The 26,615-nt window shown below is 31.2% G+C and overlaps 2 protein-coding genes across 2 annotated transcripts; both read left to right on the top strand.

The window, feature by feature from the left end:
* Positions 1 to 2,227: 2,227 nt before the first annotated feature.
* LOTGIDRAFT_63751 (hypothetical protein) lies at positions 2,228 to 16,312 on the top strand (the record flags this gene model as incomplete). The annotated part of the gene is made up of 5 exons (XM_009053087.1): positions 2,228 to 2,274; positions 4,212 to 4,355; positions 4,742 to 4,871; positions 5,326 to 5,412; positions 16,250 to 16,312. Coding segments are annotated over 5 exons (471 nt in total), but the record flags the coding sequence as incomplete, so codon positions are not given.
* Positions 16,313 to 20,587: 4,275 nt separating this feature from the next.
* On the top strand, positions 20,588 to 26,169 carry LOTGIDRAFT_181865 (hypothetical protein). The gene is made up of 9 exons (XM_009053440.1): positions 20,588 to 20,665; positions 20,964 to 21,038; positions 21,423 to 21,532; positions 21,624 to 21,751; positions 22,154 to 22,304; positions 22,720 to 22,801; positions 23,077 to 23,173; positions 23,522 to 23,705; positions 25,046 to 26,169. Exons 2-8 carry the CDS (start codon positions 20,976 to 20,978, stop codon positions 23,659 to 23,661), a joined length of 771 nt encoding a protein of 256 aa, XP_009051688.1. The 5' UTR covers positions 20,588 to 20,665; positions 20,964 to 20,975; the 3' UTR covers positions 23,662 to 23,705; positions 25,046 to 26,169.
* The last annotated feature ends 446 nt before the right edge of the window (positions 26,170 to 26,615 follow it).

The raw sequence follows: 26,615 nt of genomic DNA, 5'->3' as shown, positions 1-26,615 counted from the left end.
ATGATATTTTGACTTTGAGGGGGCTGAAAATTGAAAATGTTCAGTTGACATGCATGTAGAGATTAATGAAGCTCAGTTTCCATATAGTCTAGAATGAAGATATTAAAGAACTTATTCAATGATATTTCCAGGCAATAAAAGCTATATAATCAATATTTGATAGAAGTATATTTAGAAGATATTTATTATAAATTGATTAAAGTTTATATATTTAGATTTATGATATCATTAAATCAATCAAGCCAGATATTATTTTCATATTTTATATTGATTAATTTATCAAACAACCAAGAAGGTGAGAGTTTTAGTCCTAAAAAAGGTTGAAAGTATCAAAGGAAGAGGAATAGCTAAACTAGTCTGGCATTCCATCAAAAGCTTTGCTCTGAAGGAACAGGTTGAAGCTTTTGACTTCATAGCATTGGTTGGACAAAATTCATGTCATGCACTATAATAACATCATTGGAGTTCCCAGTTTTTAACGCCAAATAGACTATAAAATTCTGATTGTGATATTAAGGCTGTACCTGTGGTAAGCTGTTGCAGCTGTCAGGTCTCTTATACAAAAGATATCATCAACATCTAAAACTGCTTCATCAGTCTATGCTCTAAAAAGAGCAGCTTGAACTATCTTCTTTTGGCATATCTACTAGGGCTCTTAAAAGAAGAATTGACAGGTTTTTCTTGTAAAGCTACTCTACTAGCTATCAGATAGATGATATTTGTTTGTTGTATTTTTTATTGGCAAGTTATTGGCAGGTTTCACTGATAAATATTACCTACATGGTTATTTACTCTTGATTAACCTACTAAGGTTAATGAACTAAACAGTTGGAAGTAAATTATGTATCATTTCATTACTCTCAAACTGTGACAAATCTCAATAAGGGCCGTTGATATAATTTATTTGCCAATTAAATAGTTGACTGATGCTGAAATTTTGCATTATCATAAACCTTAACTGAGATACTAGCGCAAAATACCCATATTGCCTTTAAAGGAATTGTAAAGAGGTTTTCTAAATCTTTATGTGTATTGGGGACACTGATTGCATCAATTTGCACCATTCCAATTTTCAATCAGACATCTGTGGTTCGTGCTACCGCAAGAGCTGCTTTTGATTTATAATGACCTTTGCAATATTGACATCAGACGATTGGTATGGTGCAAATTGGTGCTATCAGTGTCCCCGATAAACATATAATTTCTAGACAAAATCTTAACAATCCCTTTAAGAAGTTTGATGCCTTGTAAGATGGCATCTGGTCAGAGTCAATTTATTGTTTGATAGTTAAGTGATGGTTGAACTCAGATAATCTAATGTTATTGATTAACTGTTTAGTGGTAGACTCAATTATCAAGGTATCATAGATGATAATAATTGATCTTGTCTGGTTGATGTTTCTTATATCCTTCGGAACCAAGTTGTTGATAAAAAAGGGAACTTGATAATTTTGTCTTTTAAGGTAGCAAACTTATTTCATCTTATCAACTGCAGATATTCGGTTTATGAACTTTTACTTCACTTCTGGATCTGGTAGGCAAGGGAGGTAGTCTGAATGACGTTTTTGACCAAATTATTTCATTAAGTTGTGGACTTGAATATTAAGTTATAACAAATCATAAATATTGTCTAGACATTGTGTTTGTATGATTTTTAAGATCTTGTAGTTTAGACTTGATTAATTGCAGAGATGATTCTTCCACACCAACAGTGAAATGAAATGACTTTTCAACTTTTGTTTATTTTCTGAATTACTACTTTTCTCTCTGACCATCCAAAATTAAAAACCAATGCTAAAGGTCATGTTTCAATATATAAGTTTATTCAAGTATTTGAAGAGAAATTGAAATTTCATTGACTTGTATCTATGACACATTTTTACAGAGTTTTTTTTTATGGTTAGCATGGAATGTTGCCAACTTTAGATGATGTTGAGTCAAAATTCCACAGAGCATGAAGAAACCAGTCAGATCATGGATGGCAAGTTATAACCTGCAGAAAGAACATGAAGCGTAACATCCAGATCTGCAATTTTATTAGATTGTTTTTAGAGCTACAGCTTATTGTAAGCTATTGTATAAATTGATATCTTTATCTATTTCAGATAGATCATCATAGAGTGTATTATACCGGTCAGAACTAAACAGTCAGCCTACAGTAGCAGAGCTAATTATGTTGAGATTGGAATTGACAAGGACTAGTGGGTCATTCTAAAACACCATCATGGATAGATGGGTGTGTCCCAACGACAGACAGCTTGCTCTGAGAGCAAAGTAAGTTATCATATTCTTTCTTTCTTACCTGGTCAAGAACTATATGGTCACAGCCTATATAGATCTTCTTGAAAAAGCAATAGAGTATGTAAATAATAGTCATGAAGCTTATATTGAGACTGTATACTTCAGGGACACTTGCAGCTTCTATTAGCAGTATTTTTCCCAAACTATTATCAGAAATTCCTATTATAAATGCCATATACTTGACTGGACATAAAATTTGGTTCATTACTGCCACTTGGATTATAATTTGCGCTACCTTACACTGTTTGGTTTACAACGAAATTTATATTGTATTTTTTCATGCTGTTTCAACTGTGTTGGTATCTAAGAGGCTGCTCATGAAAGTACAGATCAGCACTTGTTTCAAAAATCTTATCAATGTTCAGCAAAAATAGCACAGTAGAAATCAAATTTATTTTTTAACCAGATTCTATATTAATTTAGATATATTTTCAAATGTGTTTATAAGTATGTTACTTAGTAGTATTAATATCATAAAGAAGTTTAAAAGATATCATATTTTATTCAATAGATAGGTAAATAATCAATGAGGGTAGAACTAGGCGTAGAGCAATATGATATATTGATTACTGAGTAACTTGTTTATTTTAACATCTGTCACCCAGATATTGAGAGATTTATCATGTTATAAAAGATAGACTACTTCCTCCTCTATAGGATGCTTTATTTATCTATGTAATAGCCTGATAAATCTCGCCCTAGCTGTTCCTCCAACGTAAAAAACTATTGGGATATTGGCACGTTTACAAAGCTGATCTAATAAGAGTCCATAAAGACAAGAAATTCTGCAAGATCGTGGTTATTCACACTGAGAAACTAGGAATAACAAGCAGTAAACAACATATGGCCATACTTAATTGCATTCATGACATCCATGCTTCAAGAAAAAAATAATACCCATGGGCTGCTAACAACGGTACAGAGAGGTGGAAAACAAAGACAATTTGCACTGTGATGGTGGGAAAAGACAGTGTGATTCTACAGAGTATGTTACTTGTCAAATTTTATCTAGGATAGATGATGTCAATTACACAGTTGTCAACTATCTGGTATTAATATTTCACTGAAATTGTCATGACTTTTTGTTTTAATCAGGGAATAACATAGCTAGATATCAATCAATTATATTCTCAAGAGACTAAACTCTATAATTTATCAATACTCATTCTATACATTTAATTAATAAATCCATTTCTCTTCACATACTTTCACATTAATGTACTGATACCTTACAAAGTACATAGAAAGGTATTTGCTATAGTGTCGTCATAATCTGGTTAGATTTTCCTGACAAAGCATGCACCACAAACTTTTAAGAAGAATCAGAATGGTGAAATTCAAAGCTTGCCATATAAAAATACAAAGGATGGAAAACATGTTAACTGAAGGCACAGATAAGCACAGTTTTAAGTCACTGTTTTTTATAAGAAACTTTTACTTTAAAGTTTCAGAAATGTGCTCAGTTGAACTGTCTCAATACACTGTAGAAGTACAATAAGCTTTTTTTAAACAAAGTATATCATGTTAGAAAAGTGTTTCTCTTTTTTTAGTAGCCCAAAAGATTATCACATATCACAAATACAAATCTTATATCAAAAGATTGCATATCACAAATACAAATCTTATATCAAAAGATTGCATATTACAAATACAAATCTTATATCAAAAGATTGCATATCACAAATACAAATCTTATATCAAAAGATTGCATATTACAAATACAAATCTTATGTCAAAAGATTGCATATCACAAATTATACAAATCTTATATCAAAAGATTGCATATCACAAATACAAATCTTATATCAAAAGATTGCATATCACAAATTATACAAATCTTATATCAAAAGATTGCAGAAATTTAGAATATACTGTATCTCTTATCAATTTCATTCATTGTTATTTTTCAGGCTAGGGACAGGATGGTCTGTACATACCAACAGACTGTCATCATTTCAGAAAGCTAAACAGCTAAATTTAGATGAACAGGAACAGATCATGAGGGTGATGCAGAGAGCAGAATATTTAGATGATTCAGAACAAGAAAGAATTGGGTAATAATATCATTTTGTCTGTAAATTGGCCAAGTTGGACCAAGTTTTCATCACTTCATGATATAATCAGCTTTGAGGATTAAGGTGCAGACTGTAATTCTTTTCATTTCTGAAATTTAATTTGATAATTTCAACATGTTGTCTAGAGCGAAACATCTGTCTGTATTCCAGCCAGGACAGATATCAGCAGGTGTAGAGACAGAAAAAATAGGCCCTGTTAAATGGGGACATTCTGTATCTCCATGAGCACTTTCTTCCTCACGAAATTTACTTAACTGTACTTAAGTGCATGTTATGGTTGTGTACGTATCTGCTATCACCGTATTGAAGTACAATTTGAAAGTCAAATTCTGTAGCATTGTATTTATAAAATGAGGTTATTTCAGGCGTTTGGTAGAAAAATTAGAGAATATGAAGAAGAACAGTATAGGAAATGGAACAACACAGTGTGTATTATGTGGGGATGAGTTTGGATTATTAGGTTCTTCACCTACCTTCTGTGATGATTGTAAAAAGGTGAGCATACATTATACTAGCTTGTCAACCCTGGTCACACCCAGTTCCTCAGACTTGATAAACAGATGCGATAGTGTCATTGGGTAGGGCCAGACTTAATTTTTCAATTAAGTTCATTCTTTCATGCCACTGGGTGGATACATTTAAAACTCTAGTCTGGAAAATGGAAAAGCTGGTTTTCTTGACATTAATACATTTTCCTTTAACATATAAAGTAATGATATTTTCAGCATATTAACACCAGTTTGTCATGTCTCTAAATGCAGTCAATTGACAGGAAAAGTTTACTCTTACTATCATTCACTTCAATCTTGAATGACATGGCATAACTATTGATATGTTTAATGCATTGATTTCTTAGGACTTGCCTATCGACATAAGGATTGCGATTTGAATAGACACATGTTTATTTTGATCTCTTTGCGATCTGACAGAATGTATGAAATATTTCCAGGCTGTATGTTCTAAATGTGGAGTAGATACTGTGAACAGTATGAGACAACCATTGTGGTTGTGTAAAATCTGTAGTGAACAGAGAGAGGTAAGACCTATTTAATTTCATTGAGAATTGTTTTCAGTCTTTTTAGGTATTGATAAAAACTCATCTACAGCTGCTGATAAATGTTTAAGAAATAAATTCTTCAACAGAACCTGTAGTTTAATCTTATCAGATTTGAGTTCTCAGGCTGCATTTTAAACCAATATTGAATAAACATAGCTACTAGAGGTTTGAGAGAAATGTTTAAGTTTCTAGAGGTGATAACAAACAATGCCTAAATACTGATTTGATATTACAAAGCTATTATTGACTAATCAAATTATTAGTTTGTTTGATATTCCATATCATATCGTCACAATATAAACTTACTGACCTTGAGGCTCTAGAAATCACTCTATTAACATTCCAGTTTCTGGAAGCTAAATCAATGTGTACAATTTTCTCTATATGTGTATAGGTTTTCTTAATATTAGATTTCTGTTCAGTTCTTGCTGCTAGGACTGATAAATTTGTTTTATACCTGACATCAACCATATATTCCACATCATAAAACAAAGTTTTTTCTTTTCTTTTCTTTGATATGTTGGTATCTGATACTACATGTGACTTACATTTGATTATACACAATGATAAATACATATAGGCACACAAACTAAAAAAATAATTGTTGAGTGATGGTCCTGAGTGAGTAGGCTATGTATATTGTGTATATGGTTTCAAGTAGTGATCAGGATGTAAAAGTAAGTTCGACTGACAGAATTAGAGAGCAAATGGCTGTTTAATGACTTCTAGCAACTTTTGGCATCTGAGGGAATTTGATAGATTGCCCTATTCAGTCTTTTTAGAGCTCAGTACCTCAGCACATGGACTACACCTGCTACAAGTTGCTATCAAGCCAAATCTGGATCTTGCTGTTGAACTTGAATATGCAGCAATTAAGTTGCTCACAGTTGTTTTAATCTGCCGATTTCTAAATATTAGCACATCATTTTTACCGTGACAAATTGTAAAACTGTGTAATTATTTCTAATTTAGAAATAATTATATTGGAATAAATTTATAAAATTGAAAACATGTTCTAGTGAAGGACATGAACATAGTCAAAAACAAGCAATCAATTGAAACAATGACTTTCTTACGATATTTTGGGACAAAGATCAACGTTTACAGCATTTTATTTATAGACTTTGATCTTTTATTCATAAGAAACATCAGATTAAGAGTTTATTTATAGCCATAGAGTCAATTATTCATTCAGTTCTAAAATAGCCTCTCTAAACTTGGACACATTGAAACTATTCTGGAACTCATTCGGGATTGATTTGTCTGGAACTCGAGTTAAACCTCTATACAGTTGTCTGATTTATGTAATTTGGAATATTTTTGATATTCTAAAAGATTAGTTTCTGTTAAATTTAAATGGCTTTGTTTGTTTTTAATTGGAAAAGATGTTTCAGATAATATTGGCTCAAAATGTTGTCCTTTGGTGATTTAAAGGATTAAGTTTTAGATTCAAGATTTTTCTCGTTCCAAATACCTTTAAATGAAAAGTACTCAAGGAATTCCTATCATTGGCACCCTTATCAGTGATGTGTGACTTAAGAGAAAAAAATGTCCGTCATGGATGAAATAGTTGTTTTTCTGATAGATGTCCTAATTCAATCAAAACTGCTGCTGGGTGTATATTACTTATATACATCTTGACCAAGTATATCATAGTCTCAGATCTGCAAACTTTCAAACAATCACCCCCTTTCACAGCCAGAAATAGTAATTTATCCACCTCTTACAATTATATTGCTGTGCCTCCCATCTCGATCAGCTAATGTTTAAAGGGTAGAAGTTTAAAGGTAGATTGAAATTTGATAGAGAATAATAATGATGACAATATCTTTTCTGATTGTCTTTAATGATGTTAGTCAGTGTTAAAGGTCTTTAATACACAGATTGATTTATGATACAAAATCATTGCAATTGATCTCTGAAAGAAATCTCAATTGGATAAACACAAGAATTATGTGCTTTTTTAAATCCCTTGACAGCTTGAAATAGAAGAAGAGTAGACAATTTCTGCTTTCTGTTGCTTCAGACATTGCTTTAAAACCCCCCAGACATTGCTTTAAAACACCTCAGACATTGATTTAAAACCCCTCAGACATTGCTCTAAAACCCTCAGACATTGCTATAAAACCACGCAGACATTGATTTAAAACCCCCAGACATTGATTTAAAACCCCCCAGATATTGCTTTGAAACCCCTCAGACATTGCTTTAAAACCCCTCAGACATTGCTCTAAAACCCCTCAGACATTGATTTAACACCCCTCATACATTGCTTTAAAACCCCTCAAACATTGCTTTAAAGCCCTTCAGACATTGCTTTTAACACCTCAGACATTGCTTTAAAACCCCCAGACATTGATTTAACACCCCTCATACATTGCTTTAAAACCCCTCAAACATTGCTTTAAAACCCCCAGACATTGATTTAAAACCCCTCAGACATTGATTTAAAGCCCCTCAGACATTGCTTTAAAACCCCTCAGACATTGATTTAAAACCCCTCAGACATTGCTCTAAAACCCCTCAGACATTGATTTAAAGCCCCTCAGACATTGCTCTCATTGATTTATCACCCCTCAAGTACATATATTCTGTTGTCCCCCAAAAAGTTCCTTATTGCCGAAATTCCATTTAAATGCATTAGATTTTTATGGTCTTGTATCATTAAGGTCTATTTATCCCCATGTAGCTTTCTTTCATAATGACTTTTGAGTTAATGCTCTTGACTTTATGTCCATAGATGTAGTTATCACTGAAATAATGGATATCAAATGTGATGCTGCAATTGAAATAGTGTAAATAGAAGCAGGCAAAAAGAAACAACAACTTTTAACAAGAATAACAGCTTTAAATCTACCTGCTGTTCCTTGGCCAAACTTCCTCGTTTCCTTGATCTCCCCAGGATTAAATGTACCCATTGAAATAATGAGGAAAGATGACCTACAACCACCATTTATTCAATGTAACCATGCAAATGATGTCATATTATGATTCCAACACTCTAGCCAACTATGCTACAGCTTTTCCTTAAAAATTTTAATTGTCCCCAACACACTGCTAAAGTTTACCTCTTTTGAGTCACTTTAAAGACATTGATCAGAAATAAGATAAACCTACTTGTAGTAGCTACCTGATAATGCCCATCTTAAAACTGTTACTCTTTCAAGAAATATGTTATTATCAACAATATACTACATCAAGTATACATGATAGCTGACTATCAAAGAGTTAAGTCTGTTGAGAAATGGTAGAATTGATTGAATGAGCTATAATCTGATTGAGACTATCTGATTGTATTGGTATAGAAACTGGCCGGCTAGAGTTGGAATAATTGATTTACTAGTATCACTATATCAGAGCTATCAACACCTAAATCACTAAGGATGACATCATATATATTAAGTAAAGAATTGTTAAACTGATCTACAAAATGTGATGAACAACTTGGTACCTTACTGCCTTGTTTTGCATGTTCCTTGTTAATATATGTAAGCAGTAAGATAAAGCATTTAAGCATTTATAAATTCTAGTTGCAATAATCTTTAGTCACTGAACAAAGAAATTATAATAATCAGGAATAAAGAGATTGACTCCCCTGTCTTATCTTTTAATTTAAGGTGCAGCACCCAAACAGTCTTGGTTGGCGATTTTTGACACCGATTAGAGTCTTCTTCTATTGGCTGCAGGCACGGAAGGAGACAAAATTCGTTTGATTTCCACTATGTTGAAATCATGTGTGGATCATGCAATTGAAAAAAAAAAAGAATCTGTTTGTTGTTGCAGACGATAATCAGACAATAAATCTTGATGGGAATGCAATCCCATCGTGAAAGCATGGGCACATGCAAGATTTTACTCAAGATTCGAATCTGCGACAAAGATGGCCAACTAAGAGCATTCGTGTGCCTGCACCTTTAAATAAAAAAAGTCTTCTCTTGATGAAAATTTATCAGTACGGAACAAATTAATAAAAAAAAATTCATCCTAATCTTTAATTTTAAAGAATCTGTATTTGCTTTGACATCAGAGCTCCAATTCAACAATCCAAACACTTTCAAAATAATCTGACACCCAGTTCGCGTGCAATACAACAAAAAGGTTTAGAGTATGCTGAATTATAAACTGGTATTGATAGCTGGAAATTGAGCTCTATCAGCCGGTAAAGAAAATACCTTGCTGTGTCCCTTTAATTTCACTATTGTTTGCTTTTAGATTATAAGCTACTGTTTATTTTAATCTATTAACTGTTCTCCTAATGCCTTGATATTATCAGGAGAAAATTACCTCTAAAAGCAGTGATTGATGCTACCAGCTTCAATTTCATTCCATTTGATTTAAGCTATTAAGAAAATGACATCTTCTGCCGTCAACTGGCACGAAACTGCTATAAAACTTGTCTTTTTTAATTTTTTGTAGGTTGATACGATAATTCAGTATCAATTTTTATGCAAACTATTCTAGTTTTCTAATTTCTTATTTTACTGTTGATTTAAATCATGCAATGAGCCCATCAATATATTAACACTTAGTGCAAGTTCTTGGACACAAGACTTCCTGAAACTGATACATATCATCAAGAACAGGCATTTCAAATTTATGATTATAGCGAGACCTAATATGTTTTAAGTCTTCTTGAACTCTGAGGGTGACTGAAAGCTGGTCATCCTTATTACTTGAAATGTCAATTTTCATCAATATTCTTAGATCCTGGATGTATTTCCTGAAATAAACAGTTACAGTTTAGTAACTCTGGTATTTTTAACCGTAAGAGATAAAAGTTTTCTTCTGCCCCAATGTTTCAGCCCACTATAAAGTATGGTTCCAAATACTTGAACAGATCGTTAATGGGGGTTGCAGGAATTGGTATTTGATTGAATTGTGTTCAACATTGTGTTCACATGTCAAGATTTAGAGCCAGCTATCTTCAAACTTAAGAAGAAAAAGGACTATTAATAAAATTAATAAAATGAAATCAATAGTTGAGTTGAAACAGCCGGTGCTGACAGAAATTATTCTCCATATTAGTTGAAAACCGTTTCCAAATACATATACTGCTTACAATTGATTTTAGGGAATGTGTTTCCATGACAACTGTCTACTGTCTCAATATGATTTCAGTATATATTTGGTGAAATGAACTGTTATTATCTATTTACTGACAAATCTTATGTCCATCAAACTTAAGACAATTTTAATCTTGTATTCTGCTGATAAAAAGCCAGACTGGTTTGTGTATAAAATCAATTTCCAAAGATACTTGGCTTATAGAATTGTATATATCTTTCAAGAAAGACTATTTCCATGGACCAGCTGGTAGACAGGAATAATAATTTCAACCTTTAAAAAGATGGATTTTCTTTCATTGTCAATTATTTAAGAGGTTTTTTTTTCAACAGAAAATTCACAAAAATTGAAAAATTAATCTTGTCAAGTACGAAAAAAGATTGTAATAAAAAGAATCTAATGAAGGTGTTTCAACTTTGTTTTGCAAATTTCTCTGCATCATTTTGTCTTATTAGACAATATAACTTTGATAGAGGGATATCTGGCTTTTCAAGCTAATTTTGCGGCTCAAATTGAGATGATTTCCTGTTATTAGATTGAAATTGATTGCTTGGTCTTATTTGATTTAGTAGTGATTGTCCAGACTTGAGATAATTAAGGTATTTCAGACCAAATTAAGTTAGGTTACTGATATAGATTTGAATTTATTGTACATAAACATGGAGTTAGAATTACATTTTAAACAGTGATATATGATGCAGAAATTAATCAGTTGGTAAAATAAATCAGCAATCAATTACAACAATCATATTTAAAATCAATTTTAGTCATTTACCAAATTATAAATTAGATAGAAAAAATCCCAGTCTCTCTGGGACCATGGCTGGGTATTAACAGATATTTTATCTAGTATGTATTAACAACATGGTATTATATATAAATGTCTTCTATTATTGCCCTGTCAACTTTAATTCCAATCACTGTAGAAAACTGGGGTGAAAAACATTATCAGCTTCCTGTCATTGTGAATTACATTGTTTTCTATTCCGATCTATGTTGAATTAATGCAGATAACAGCATGGTGCTTATTGTAAATAGAAACACAAACTATTTTCAATTATGATTTTACTTCAATAAATAAAATGGAAGGCTTAACTAAAGATAATTTTTTTTTACTACAATTTTTTCCCTTTTCTCCAGAGACAATGATATAAACCATAATTTGAAAGCTCGGATCTTGTGATCACAATCTCTTATTCTTAGCTGTAAATAACCCAAAATCATCAATTATATAACGTGTAAATGTTTAAAAGTTTCAAAACCTTGTAATAATGATATACGAAGTTTCACTCTTCATTTTTCTGTAGCAGAAAACAGAAAAATCATGTATACAGTACTAAAATACGAGTTATTGAGTGAATAGGTCAAAGGACTCGAAATATTTATTATTATTTTAAATTGTCAAAGAATAAAAACCATGTATAGTGATATGAAAATATAATAAATAAGATTTTAATCAATGCGTACAAACAGTAATTTTGTGTAATATAACATACTAGGTTTCATGGGGTCACCATTGATTTGGATTAATAAATCTTGATAAACAAGGTAGAAATTAAATTATGTTTTACAAGTATAGCAAATCTAATCTGAACAGGGATGTTGCTGTCAAATTTAATTCAGTTTTCTTGCTATTTTTGATCATTAAGATGTCAAATTGATCATTTGGATGGGAAATGTTCATGAGACCAACACATTAGAAGGAAAGAAAGAAGCTCCGATCAGTCATGATTAGCAAAAATCCATACCAAATCTGTTGGTAGCTCATGTCAAATCTTCTATGTATTTATAAAGCATTTATTATTGTATCACATGACTGGTAGTAAACAGCCATTATCATTCTGCAGGAAATAAGAGGAAATTGGATTGATCTATCGACATAGAAAAACAGTTTCAGTTGCATCAATTGGTAGTTTCACTAATGTTTACTGACAGGCTATTTTACTTGAACTTTACAGAAAAGAGAGGTGAATACCATTTATGGACTAAATATTGATGATATTAATTTAAAGAAGCCTTCTCAGAAAAATCGGTTGGCAGCAATATTGAAATTTATAGCCTAAAAAATTGTTTTAAACATTATATAAAATACCAATAAATTTTACAATTCTGCATCAGTCAGTGTAAAATCAATTTTGTAATCTAGAAATATCAAAGCAATCACCATCAGATCAAATGCAAGTCTATTTCATTCTTCACAATAATTTGAATCTTTAGCTGGGACTATCCAGACTACAAAAAACACCAAATGTATTTTTTTCAGAAAAAGAGTAGAAACTCAATTTCTTGTCATCTCTTGTCAGAACACCAGGTATCACCAACTTTTGATTGTTCATTCTTCTGGAACACGTTGTGTGCCTCTGAGAATTTTTTGTCAACTTGACATCGTTTCTGAGTGTCCTAAAAGCTAAATAAATGCATTTGATTGATCTATTCAAGAAGGTGAGTCACCTATGGACTTATGCAACCTATGCCACTTTATAGTTCTATATTTCTTTTTCTTTGTTATTTGAAATGCAACTAAGAATACAAATGTCAACTTTATGTTTAACACAATAGAATTCTAAAACTATTGTAAAAAATAGGAAACTGACATTCCGTAGGTGTTGACAAGCAATCAATATAAGAAATAATTTTATTGATTTATTTAAATATAAAGTTTTGAGTAACATGTCATGTGGGTGTTTGTAGTGCAGTTTGATCTAATCTTATATAAGGTTGTTGATTTCAGATCTTTGTCACATGCTTGTGGAGATGGGCTTAAGCTAAAGCTGATAGAATAACAGAGGACAATTTTGAATACAAAGTTTGAAGACTTACTAAGAAGACGATTTTGAGCACGATTTTAGGAAAATAACTTGGAGGATGATTTTGCCAAACATTCTTTTCATGTGCACGAACAACTAGTCAACATCATTAGCTGTGTAGACTCTCTCAAAGGAGAATGAATGCAATTGTTGTTCATTCAAGAACTAAAGCTATAACAATTTATTCTAGTTAATTGGCTGCTATTCATTCAAGAACCAATGCAATAAAGATCTATTTTAAGTAGATTGGTCTCCATTCAGACATGATTGATTATAGAAATCAATAATCAATTATCTTGTTACATAATAATCTTACTTCACTTCACTTCAGACCAACGGCTTTGAAGATTTGAATAGATTGAGTTGCCTTTTACTTCACAAGCTGATAGAGTTCAATATCTGGAGAACTGTTGAAAATTAATGGTCTCGCATTCGGTTTTTCTATAATTCAATAAAGAAATATTAAAGGGATCACAGACTTTTTTAAAGGAATGACTCTATTTTGAATAAAACCACAAAAAATTTGGTTTGAGGAATGAAATAGTATCTTCATAGGAAATGACTTCCAAACCATCTTAAAATGGTGTGGTCTTCCCTTGAACTTCAGCTAATATTTTGCATTCCGTCTATTTTTGTTATTCCTTACTGGGATCCTAATATACTATGAAAATTGACATTGTAATCTTTCTAAACCATTATTAACCAATGATGACATGATATTAGTACTGTAGCATTCCCTAATCATCTTTTTTTTCCCCTTCAATTTGTTACCACTACCATCTTACTGTAATGATGAGGAGTTAATATCTAAAACATGTGTCTCATAAAATAAACTCTTGTCAAATAAAGATCAATAATCAATTGACTTAGTCAATCTCTATCTTTATAAAAGCATATTCAATAAAACTATAACTGAAGGTTTAAGGTTCTGATGATCCAAAACCAAACAGTGTCTGGCAGATACTGACAGTCATTCCGAAACCAATGATGTAGATTTTGTCTGTATTGAGAACTAGGTGATTGCTTATAGAGATCAATATTCAATTAACTTGTATTAACTCAGATATTATGTAATATTTAACTATGCCATGATCTGATTAACCTAGGGTACTACAGCTTATATTTAACATACCTCTAGTTTTTTATGATAACCAAGCACTGACAGTTCATTTAAGAGCCAATGTTATAATGCATTACGATAGTATTGACTTTAATAGGTAATTGATGGTAAAGATCAATATTCAATTGACTGATATTATATAATATCTAGTGGCATAACACACTGATACAATTAAACTAGGGTGATGCACCAGTTTATTCAATAAACCTTGATATCCTTCTTGTATTGTATTATTAAGTGCCAGTCATATCTTAATTTCAAGTTCAATATGACTTACTCTGGCATAACAGCCAAGATTCAAAATTATATTGAAACAAAATAAACTGCGGTATTTCCTGATGGGCTAACAAAAAACAGAGAAAAAAAAACATCACTGTCGAGACAAAAATCAAATTATCTTGGTGTGTAAAGTCCTGTCTGTGATGTGATAATCTTGTTGTTGAAGTACGGACTCACGAGAGATTTTAATAGAAATTTCCCCAGATTTATTAGCTGGAAATTCATCAAAGTTACCTGACATCCTTAGGAACTGGCTGGTACTTGTGATGAATACACAGTTTATAATGCTTGTAAAATGTCAGTGAAGTAGTTATCAGTATATTTTTATACTAGTACTGCCATTTTAAATGTCAGTCTTACCATCAGCTTCTGGATATATATGACAGTTCTAATTCTGATAGTTTTTATTAATTCTGATCTAGTTTAATGTCAACAGCACAATGCTTACTAGCTGCCGTTAGAAATTTCTTGCATTAAAGACATTTGAAATAGCAGTATGTGTTGTTATACATGTTTTGAAATATTTATATCAAAGTTGTAGAGTAAGGTTAAAACTATGGTGACATTTTGGTCATAAAATTTTGGAAATCTCCATTTTTTTTATGAAAACAAACATATTACTCCCTATATGGACAAATCAACAAGAATTAAACAAAAATTGATAAAACTGTGTACAAAAGGATTGTTGTTTTTTTAACACAATTCTTGTTACTTTGAAGCTGTTGTAAGAACAAACAAAAGTTTGGAGGAAAACAGATTTGCACAGGAAATGAGTTATTTCAAAGTTTTAACAAATGTGTGAAAAATTCACCAAAATATTTTCAGAATCATAAGAAATGTCTTAAAAATGTCATTCCCAAGCTTAAATCTCAAATAAGCTGGAAATGAACTGAAATCAACACCCTATCATGGCCTGTAACAGTCTTTGATTAAAAGACATAAAATGACAGAACAGGTCTCATTAATCATTCTAAATCTACTCTTACATCATTATTCTTTCTTCATCATCATTATTAATCCTTTTATCTTCTTACAATATAATATACCACCATTAACTTTTTACATTCTCAAATCATCTTATAACTCTATTCAGTCATAAAAGAACAATCTGTGGTTTAATGATACAAATGAAAAAACTTGACCAATTTAGATAATGTGAAAGAGAAGGCTGGCAATTAGATAAGACGGTGTAAATGTACTAATTTAAGTGATATCATGCCTTTGAAATTTTTCTTAGATATTTGAGTTCTATCAAGTAATAAGAAAAATAAGAACTTACTACACAATCTAAAGAAAATATATATACGGGCAAACAAATTACCAAGTAACATTTAGATTACAGAACATCTTTATTAAAGTCAGAAGAAATCAGAAAATGGAATTCAACAAACATTGACTGTGGTACAAACTGATAGGGTCTAGCACCAATAATCAATGGAAACCTATAGTGATTTTTATGGAAATGGAAATTTGACAACTACAGCAAAACAGACAAGATGGAAATCAAAAACATGTTCCTAATTATTTTGATTGTTTCTATTGATAGGTGTGGAAGAGATCTGGTGCCTGGTTTTTTAAAGCTATACCAAGATACGTGATACCAGAGAAAAAAACAGAGAATACAAAATATCAGGCTAGAGGTAGAATACATACACAAGGTTCTCGTCGTGTTCGACCTGGTGGACCATCTCCAGCCTGGCATAAAGGTCGAGGTAGTTCCAGTACTGGGACAGGTATGTATGAAGCATGTTCAATCTCAGTCAAATGGAAACCTAAATGTTTGGTTCCAAGCATCTAGAACCGAATTTAAAAAGTATGTATAAGTTAGATACTAATGGTTAAAAAAATGATGATTAGCTTTGTGGACCCTCCATATGGCAATTGAAAGACTTGCTAATTATTGTTGTGGAACTAAAATCTATATAAGATATTAAAGTTTGACGGCTTCATTACTGAGCTTAAATATGCAATAAGAATTTTACTGTATACTCACCAAATAAACACCTGTCCACCAATGTAGTCTTAATTTGGCATCATATCTGAACCTTAAATAACAATTGATTATGATTTAATAATTTTATTCATCCATCTCAATGTTTTTCAGCTAGTTATGGTGAGAGTAGTGAACAGGATTCTTCCAGTAGTTCTGAAGATGAAGTCAATTTTAATTCCAAACATAGACATAAACGTGGTGCTGAATCAGGTACGAGTAAAAAACTTTACTTCTCAGGTTGATGGACATATTTGGTACAGAAAAGTAGAGAAAAGTAGGATTTGATCTGCAGACTGCATCAGCCAGATTTTTTTATGATTTACCCTGGATAGTGCGGTGTTGTGACTTTTGGCAGCAAGTTGGATTCCATTTGGTTAAATTGCTAAGGGTGTCAGTGATACACATTTGAAGCTTCATTTGGAAGGAACAGTAAACCTAGGTGACTTTGTACTACAGGCTGTGCATTTTTGAGATGCACATCAGTTTTTAATGAACACATGTCCTGGAAAAAATTTGCTAATTGCACACTAGACCTTCATGGCAATGTTTATCCTAATTGCGTCTTATCTCAGGCAGTAAGTAGGAGTTAAAACTCTGTTTTATTTCTAATTTCAGAAAGTGATAATATGAGTATAGGTAGTGGAAGAAGTAACCATCTGTATGGAACACATCATTTAGCTGACAGTAAAACAAGTATAACTAGTGGTAACTATGGAGGTCAAGGTCAACTGAGTGCGACTGAGAGTAGCCGTGGCGATGAGTACCATGATGAAACTGACAGTGAGAAATCCAGTTTATCTGGTTAGATTTGTGCTCGCTTTTTTTTAGTGCTTTGTAAATCTGGAGTTTGTGACCTGGCTTCAAATTTTACCCTGTCATTTCTAAATTTAACAAAAATCATGTCCGGCTGAAAACTAACCCTTGCACATTATACTAATTTAATCATATGTGCACCTTACCAATCCCAAATTGATTTTGAACTTTTGGCAAATTACAAATTGTTCCCATTATTCCAGCACTTTCTAGCTTAGCACATTTGAAATTTAAAACCTATTGAAATTCATCCAAATCATAACCTGACTCAAATTAAGAACCCATCATCCAACTTTCTGAGAGACTTCCATATTTAACTTCCTTTAGGGAACATAGTATTAATGTTAGATAAATATCAGATATTGGAGGTCACAAAGGCTTACCATGAAAATTTATAGAGAAATATTCAGATTCAAGGAGAAGATCTTTCTATTGAAGAATGAATCAAATACAAAATGATTGATATACATTGCAGGAGACCAATTGTTGCAATTTAAACAGAACTTTATTTCAATTACAGAAAAACCAAAAGAATAAAATTTCGTGTGTAACAAATTGATTTTATAGAAAACCAGAAGTTGATTGAAATTCCGCTAAAAAATCAATTAAGTTATTCCCTTGAATTCTCTAACTCGGCTGGAGGCAAGCAAGTGTTCCATTTCCGTTTTCTTTGTTTCCAATTAATTTCTTCTACTAAAACATCGGTAACCCAATGATTCTTAACCTTTTAAAACAATCACATTCCTATTTTATCGGAAATTGTATTTTGAATGGGAAAAATTGATTACTTTTAAAATGATTAAAACTGTTGGTATTTTAGAAGATAATAGATTTGTTTTGTTGAATTTAAGAACTTTTTGATAACAAGGAAATTTGCAAAGATGATAAATTTAAATATGTAGATTATTAAGTTCAGGTTTAGATGAGAAATTGGATTTGGAATTGAGATTGAATTTCTTTACTGGTTAAAGTTTAGTTTGGTATATTTTGCTGTGAAAAAGATAAATAAACAAAATCATAAGAAATCAATATTCTTGAAAATCAATAAATGTATTTAACAGAAAACAAAATCGAATTATGACAAGTTGAAATTTTGAATTTAGAGTACCTGTTTTACCATCAACTCTGTTGGGGGAGGGGACATTGGCAGTGGAGTCTTCAGTGCCCTCACCAGGAGTCATGATATTGAGCTTTTTGGCCCACCTCACATTATAGGTTCTTCTTCATTGGAATAATCCCTACCCAAACAAATTAACAATCACAGACTATTTCCATTTTCATACATAATTCTACAAAATAGGTTATCTTAATAATTAAACTGATAAAGTGTATCTAGAACCTATCTGTATCCAATCAGCTTCAGCTAAATTTTCTATTAAATGAGTTTCTAAATGGTTAGGAATTTCACAATCACATGACATTTTGACTGACAGCTAGCGTTAGTAACATTTCCACTTCTTAACCACAGATATATTTACTTAAATTATAATCTAACTATTACCTGGAGTCTCAAAGAAAGTTTCAATGCCAAATTATCATATCCCCACTTACCAACATCTCTGTATGAGATGAAAATCAAACCAGATTTATAAAATATGCAGTTAGATTTAGTTAATTGCATGGTTTTTCTTGCTCATGAATTCGACTGATGATTAATTCAAGTTTCAAACAAAGACAAAACTCTGTATCAGACAGGATATACAACACAATCTTCCATTAATTACCTTAGATTTAGCATTACAGAAAAGACTGAGATTTGCTGAATGCAAAACTCACCGATTAGCAATATTCATTCTATATCAACCTCCATTCCTTTTATCAACTCTTTCTATTCTCTTTGATTGTATAACCTGTCTAAAATTACTTACTGTATATTTATGAGAATAGTGCACAGCTTTTTAAACTACAAAGTAAGGAAGGCATAAAGAAAACATTATTGTCTAGTTTGAAGCTTGAATGCATGAAGAATATCATAGAATATAACAGAACAAATAGCTAGTGCTTACTTTATAATATACATATATATGATTTATATACATGTAAAATCTGCTATTTATGGAACTCATATTTGAATCTTGTGCAATATTAATATACTTTTGCTTGAATTTCATAATCAATGTAGTCTCTTTCTACCAGTTATATATGATAATCATAATTGATTGATGTTGTTTGTTATATTGTCTTTGTGAATTTATATTCAGTTTTTTACCAGTATATGCTGTCATGAGTGTTTCTTTTGTATATTGAAATATTTTAGAATACCTTTTATCTAGAATTGACCTTGCAGAGCATCTTAATTTTATTTTCAAATTTCAAATCCACTTTTAGTACTTTGATGTAGAAATTTTTAGACATTATTTTAGTTTTATGTGACTAATCTGGAAAAACCAAAATCGATATTATGGGTTACAGGTTTCGATATTTTTTTTTATGTTATGTTATTTTAAAAATTGTTGTAATTAAAAAGGTTTCAGTCGAGATGGATCAATGAGATCTAACCAAGGTGGTACAGGTGGTGTTACTGGTCATACCACTGTGACGGCGCCATCTAGTGGTAAATATGATGATGATAATATTGATATGGCTATTAATCAATATAATAAACATCAAGATGATGAAGATGAGATTATTTCTTCTCCTGATAGTGATGCTGGCAGTAAGTTACATTCATTTACCTAATGTTATGTTGTCTCTCTGAAAAGGATGCTGATTTGACAAACTCAATTGCAGAATTGCATCGGGTGCAATTGAAGGGTAGGCACGATGCACATTTTCAGCGATATTCTAGTGCATATTTTAGTGATCTCTCTTAAAAGGATGCTGACTTGACAAACTCAGACATCCGATGTTATGGAAGAAAAAGTTTCATTTACCTTTTATCCATACCTACTGGCCACAGTAGTTTAAAAATTGAATGAAGCCTTAGCAATGGATTCAATAGCTTAAATTGAAGTTCAGCTTTTGAATAATCTAGTATACTAGGTGATAAAGCTTTTTCATTTTATTATAGAACTTTTCAATTGATAATTTATTGTATTTCGGGAGGTTGCTTATTTTCTCATTTATTTTATTTCAGCATCATTAGGTTGTTTAGAATTTTCTCTATTATATGATTCTGTTAATAACGCCTTATATTGTACTATAGTCAGAGCTAAGGTGAGTCATGTCTTCGGGAATTCACGAGAACTTTAGAAGGAAAGTACTGAAAGTACATCATTTTTATAGATTTTGCATTTTAAAGTCATTGCAAATCCATTTTTATGGACATGAACAACAGGAGTATTGCATGAAAATTGTTGTTCATATGCTTTGTTCATATGCTTTGTTCATATGAAGGCTGTAAGAGCATGTATCTCTTTCACAATGTTCTTCAAATCACAATATATGGTTCTATATAAAAGGTTTTGTTTGGCAATAACAAACATCTACAAATGCAACTTTCATCCTGTTTCAGGGTTTAAAAGCTATGGATTCTAATGGTTTATCAGATCCTTATGTTAAACTTCATCTTCTACCTGGTGCCAATAAGGTCAGTTTACTTCTGTAATCTTGTTCAATCAGAGACAGGCTACAGCACAGTCAGTTGGAGCATTGAAATCATTACAATATGTCATTTGCTAGGTTATGTCAAAAAATGGTTGTTATGGATTCTTAGTCAGCGTCACCTTTCCTAATTATTCTAATCAACTCATCTGTAAATGGGTACAGATAATCTGGGAACGATCATGTTAAGAGCTTTGGTGATGGATCAGCTGGTAGAAAGGATCCTTTGTGAACCTAAGATGTATTTTGGAGTATAAAACTTTGCTTATATTTGACAAAATATCATATCCATATTGACATCACTCCTCAGACCTCAAAGTTGTCAGAAGGTAGTATGCTATCCTTATTAATATTTCTCTCTTAATTTCAGTCAACAAAATTACGAACCAAAACAATCCATAAAACATTAAATCCAGAATGGAATGAAACTTTGACGTATTATGGTATTACCGAAGAAGATGTGGTCAAAAAGACATTGAGGTAAAGATTATTATTATTATCATTTTAAGTTAAAGGGATTATACAGAGTTTTTGTAAACTTTTCATGTATATGTATATATTTTTATTACAGATTATCTGTGTTAGATGAGGACCATTTTGGGTTTGATTTTATTGGTGAAACTAGAGTTCCATTAAAAAAACTGAAACCACATCAAACAAAAGCCTTTAATGTCTACTTAGAAAAAACATTTCCAGTAAGTATTAACTTATTATGAAATATAAACTGTGAGATGAATTACTTGTAAGTTAGATTGTGATGATCACAGCCTAAAACTTGATTGTTTTTCAATACCTCTATTATTCATTGATGTCATTATGACACAATTAATTTTCAAATAAAAGATGACATGCTTGACAGGTACTGGTGAAATACAGTATAGACACAGGAAACAATAAATCTGGGTCTAAAGGGAGACTTGATATTTTAACAATTCTTTGTCTTTTGTAAATGACTCAAACTCCTTCTTAAATGTTCAGAATTTGTTCATATTGAGTTAAAACAACAAATATCCTGTAAATACAGACAATTTATTAGTGCCAGATTGAGTAAGAAAAGAATGCCTCTCTGAGACATGTTGATTATTGAATATTTTCAGTTAGAGAAAGATGATGATTTAATAGCTATCAGAGGAAAGATATTATTATCATTACGATATGCTACATCTAAACAATCTCTAATAGTTCGTATAATACGCTGTGCTGAACTAGCCTCTATGGATTCTAATGGTTACTCAGATCCTTATGTTAAAGTGTAAGTACAATAATTCTGCATAGATTTTGGGGGATATTTTTGACAGTGACTGAGAAACAAGATGCTTACTTTATGCTGTTGCCACATGTTTCAAATATAAGTTTGCTGTCAATATAGTTACTTTGATTTGAAATATAAATTTTCATTACAGTTACGATATTGTGAACTGGTCAAAAAGTGATTTTTAAGGTGGCAAATTTCGCCATAACCAGTTCCTCAGATGTGAAGTACAAATGTGATATTGTCATGAGTAAGGCCAGGCCATTTTTGGGTTGCTAGTTTTTGAGAGTTTAACCATATATATATATATTACATTCCAGGAATAGCTCCAGATATGTCCATCTTAAATATTGAGTTTCGTTTTGAAAAGTCATTCGGACAACTAACTATATAGTTTTAAAATTCTTTTTTTCAGATATTTAAAACCTGATAAAGATAAGAAATCTAAATATAAAACATCAGTCAAGAAAAGAACGTTAAACCCTGAATTTAATGAGGTAGGTGAATGTCATATCGTACAGTGACATCAGGTGGTCTGTTTGTTCACTTCATTTATAAGCATTCATGCAGTTTTATTTGTCAACAAAGTGATTCAAATGGAGTTTAACTTTATAATCCAAACGACCTCTGACTAATCTACCACAAGGAATGATTGGTGAACATTTTTTAGTCATTCATATAGGGAGGAAAATAATAGACAATTTGACATACTGGAACTATTATACATTTTGGAGGAGGTTAAAAAATAAAGTTGTCTTGTGTATATTTTCAGGAATTTGTGTATGAAATCAAACATAATGAATTACCTAAAAAAACATTAGAAGTTACAGTATGGGATAAAGATATTGGAAAAGCAAATGATTTTATTGGTATTACTTGATTTATACTTTATACATAAAATAAAATTAAATCAAACAAATTCTAATGTCAAATGAAGAAAGTCATTTCAGAACAACTATTTTGACTTATTAAAAGACAAATACAAACTGCAAAAAGTTTGGGAATAATAGTACAAATATAATTATTTTGTTTTTGGGGAAATGTTACAAAGATAAAGGCTTTACAGGCTCTATATCTCCACACATAAATGGTTTATCTATCTCTGACCCTTCTAAAACCCAAACTGTCAAAATCAACTGTCAGAGCCTGTGGAGTAGAGTTTCTTTGACTAAAATATAAAGAATTTTGCTCAATGAGTTAATTCTATTGTATTACAGGAGGGGTACAGATAGGTATTAATGCTAAAGGTGAAAGGTTACGACATTGGTTTAACGCCTTGAAGAATCCAGACCGTGAATTCCGACAGTGGCATATATTATCAGCTGAATTAACTCCTGAGGTTTATACGTCATCCTAACCATTCTTTCACGTCTGTTTGTTGTAATCAAGTTACCATGTTTTGTGAGTGTTCACTCTTGTTGTTATAACCTTTGTTTCAATATTGGGTTGGTTCTTTATTATATGGATACACTATCCTCATGTACTGTATATTGCCAAGCTTCAGAGGAGACCCTTGTATCCAACTTTTGTTTCAATATTGGATTGGTCCTTCTATCTTCATGTTCTGAGTATAAGGCTCGGCTTAGGATGAAACCTGCCCATTTAAAGGGAGCTAAACAACTTGGTATTGGACTTTCTGTTGTGTATAGAAGCAATATGAATTTAATAGATATAGCCATTGATTCTGAATTAAATTTTAATCAGAATCTCAAACTTCAAACCCATTGAATTATGGAATCAGTTTGAAGTAAAGCAAAGCTATAATGTACCTTAATACCCCTTAACTATTTTGAACTCTTCTGCACATGCATATTTTGCAGTATTGAAATGAATCTTCGGGAAGAGCTCATTTCAAAATGGGGGTTTATTTTTCATTTATCATGATATTCAATTTGTCTGACTTTTTTTGTATATCTAAATATCTTTTTCTCCACTAAATCTGACTTTTTCTAACTCTAATTTTTGAAAATGTTCTTAGAAACTTGCTTACACTATTGGATGCTTTTCCTAGATTTTCCTATTGCCCAATTTGTAATCAAATTATGAAATGAATTTTGGACAAAGAAGAGGTTTGGAAAGTTCACAAATATTGAATGTTACTTTTATCTATTGCTATTCTCATTCTATCTTCTATATCTTATTGAATGCAATGATAAGTGTGCGCATGATTTTACCTTTATAAACGCCTTACTAATGCATGCGCCATGTATGTGCATATCTAAATGCATGTATGGTACTAACATACTTGCTAAATAACATGAATGTTGAATTTTGAGCATGATTTCTTTTCCAGTTCTTATTCCTTGAAACTGTCCTCAAATTGAATGTACCCTACACATCGATTACTATTGAAGCCCTATTCATGGACAAATGTACTGGTATAAGTGTATTCAGCATAATACTTAAAATATCCTAACTGAACATGATGCCAACTTTTAAATAAGTCCTCTGATTGGCCATTATTGCCATCATATTAGCATTATTTGAACCAATCAGAAACTAAGGAAACTCTTAGTTAAGATTTTTTGAACCATTTTTCCCTTTAACACGTGTACTTGCATTTTCAACTCCATAGTTTCAAGAAATGTGGAACAAATCTTTTTTTTTCTGATAATCTTGCATTTCAATCTCCTTGATCTTAAAATCTTACTTTCTTCTTGATCTGGTAACTAAAATGTTTCATTTATAAATATAAATTTTGCCATTGCCTCTTCCCTAATCTACATCTTTTTTCTTTTCAGCCCGATGAATATTAAACCTCCATCATCCTGAATGTTAAAATATTACGTTCATATGTAAGAAAAAATTCATTTAGAAATAGATAGTTATCATCCATCATCAACACTAAATACAGGGCGCTTCATGGGAATAATGAAGAGACTTCCACAGCTTCTTATAAGGAATAGTGCAATAGTGTTATTTTAGCCATCATTTAATTTCAACAATAATTGATTAAATGGGTATACGATTATATTTGGAATTGTTAAGAAATGGATTGTTGAAGAAATAATTAAATATACTGCCTGTTTAATTTGGAGCTTGTAGCTAGATTTTTCACAACTCCAAAGCTTAATTTAATATTGTTAAGGTAAATTTGAATTGCCACTTGTGAAATCCTGTAATCACCAAAATTTTTGGAGAAAAGATGATTCCCTAGAATTCTATGAACCAAAATCAAATTTATTTTTGAACTTGGAATGATCAATGAAAAAAAAAAGGATTCAAATATGAAATTAAGCTTGGCATAATTTTTGTGTATAATTTTTAAGTTACTTATATCTTGAATTACAATGTTAATGCCATGTTTTGAAATAAAAGAAATATCTTTGTAAATTTGATAAATGTGATAAAAATTTCCAAATACAATATTTATGGTATAAAAGTTTGGAAAATTATTAATACCCTTTCGTTTCGATCTCACAATCAAATTGTTCAAGTTGTTGCAACATGAATTCTTTTGAAATGTGAGAATTTATTTTACAGAGATATTTCTATATCGATAGAGGTGAATATGGCTTTACTGAGTCTAAAAAAAAGAATTGGTCTTCAATGACCGAATTTGCATTATTTTTACAAGAGCTGTTAATTTAGTAATTGTCAAACACTTTTGTTTGAAACTTTGAATTTTTTTTTTTTTTTTAAATGGTCTCATTTGTTTTTTGTTACTATAGTAACATGACATCTTAGGTCTCATGCTGAAATACTTATTGTGAAAGGTTTAGCAATACGGACACACAAATTGATAATGAAGGTCACATTTGTATGTATATGTATCTATAATGTTGATATTTAGATGGTTTTTTGGATACATTTATTACATTATTATATTGTTGATACTAAGGTTTCATTTGTTTTTGCTGATGATTTAAGGTCTAACAATAAACCCGAAGATGGTTTCCTTAAAGGTCTCATTTGTTTTTGCTGATGATGTAAGGTCTAACAATAAACCCATAGATGGTATCCTGAAAGGTCTCATTTGTTTTTGATAATTTACTATTATATTAGTAATATTGATAAAAGGTCTCAGTTTTGTGTATAAATAATATTAATAATTGTAATATTTATTAACTTGCTCAATTAGACCATTTTCTTTCTTTTTGATGTTGTTTTTGAATATATCTAATAATTAGGAAATGCTTATTCTTTCAGGACACATGATGTCCCACTGACATTGAAATTGTCAGCATAATATGCATTTTGAGGGTTCACATGGCTAATAACTTTACTTGGAATTTTTTTAATTCAAAAGAATATTCAAAAATAATGTTCTGAATTGTATCAAAAACTCTCACAACTAAAATAAAGTTGTTC

The sequence above is a fragment of the Lottia gigantea genome (assembly GCF_000327385.1).
Source record: "Lottia gigantea unplaced genomic scaffold LOTGIsca_2, whole genome shotgun sequence".
Taxonomy (NCBI): Eukaryota; Metazoa; Mollusca; class Gastropoda; family Lottiidae; genus Lottia; species Lottia gigantea.
This window is presented reverse-complemented; position numbering and strand designations above follow the sequence as displayed.

Coding starts and splice junctions, on each gene's coding strand:
- LOTGIDRAFT_181865 (XM_009053440.1), top strand. CDS start 20,976: ATGGATTCTAATGGTTTATCAGATCCTTATGTTAAACTTCATCTTCTA. Junction 21,533..21,623: donor GTGGTCAAAAAGACATTGAG/GTAAAGATTATT, acceptor TTTTTATTACAG/ATTATCTGTGTTAGATGAGG. Junction 21,752..22,153: donor AGAAAAAACATTTCCAGTAA/GTATTAACTTAT, acceptor ATTTTCAGTTAG/AGAAAGATGATGATTTAATA.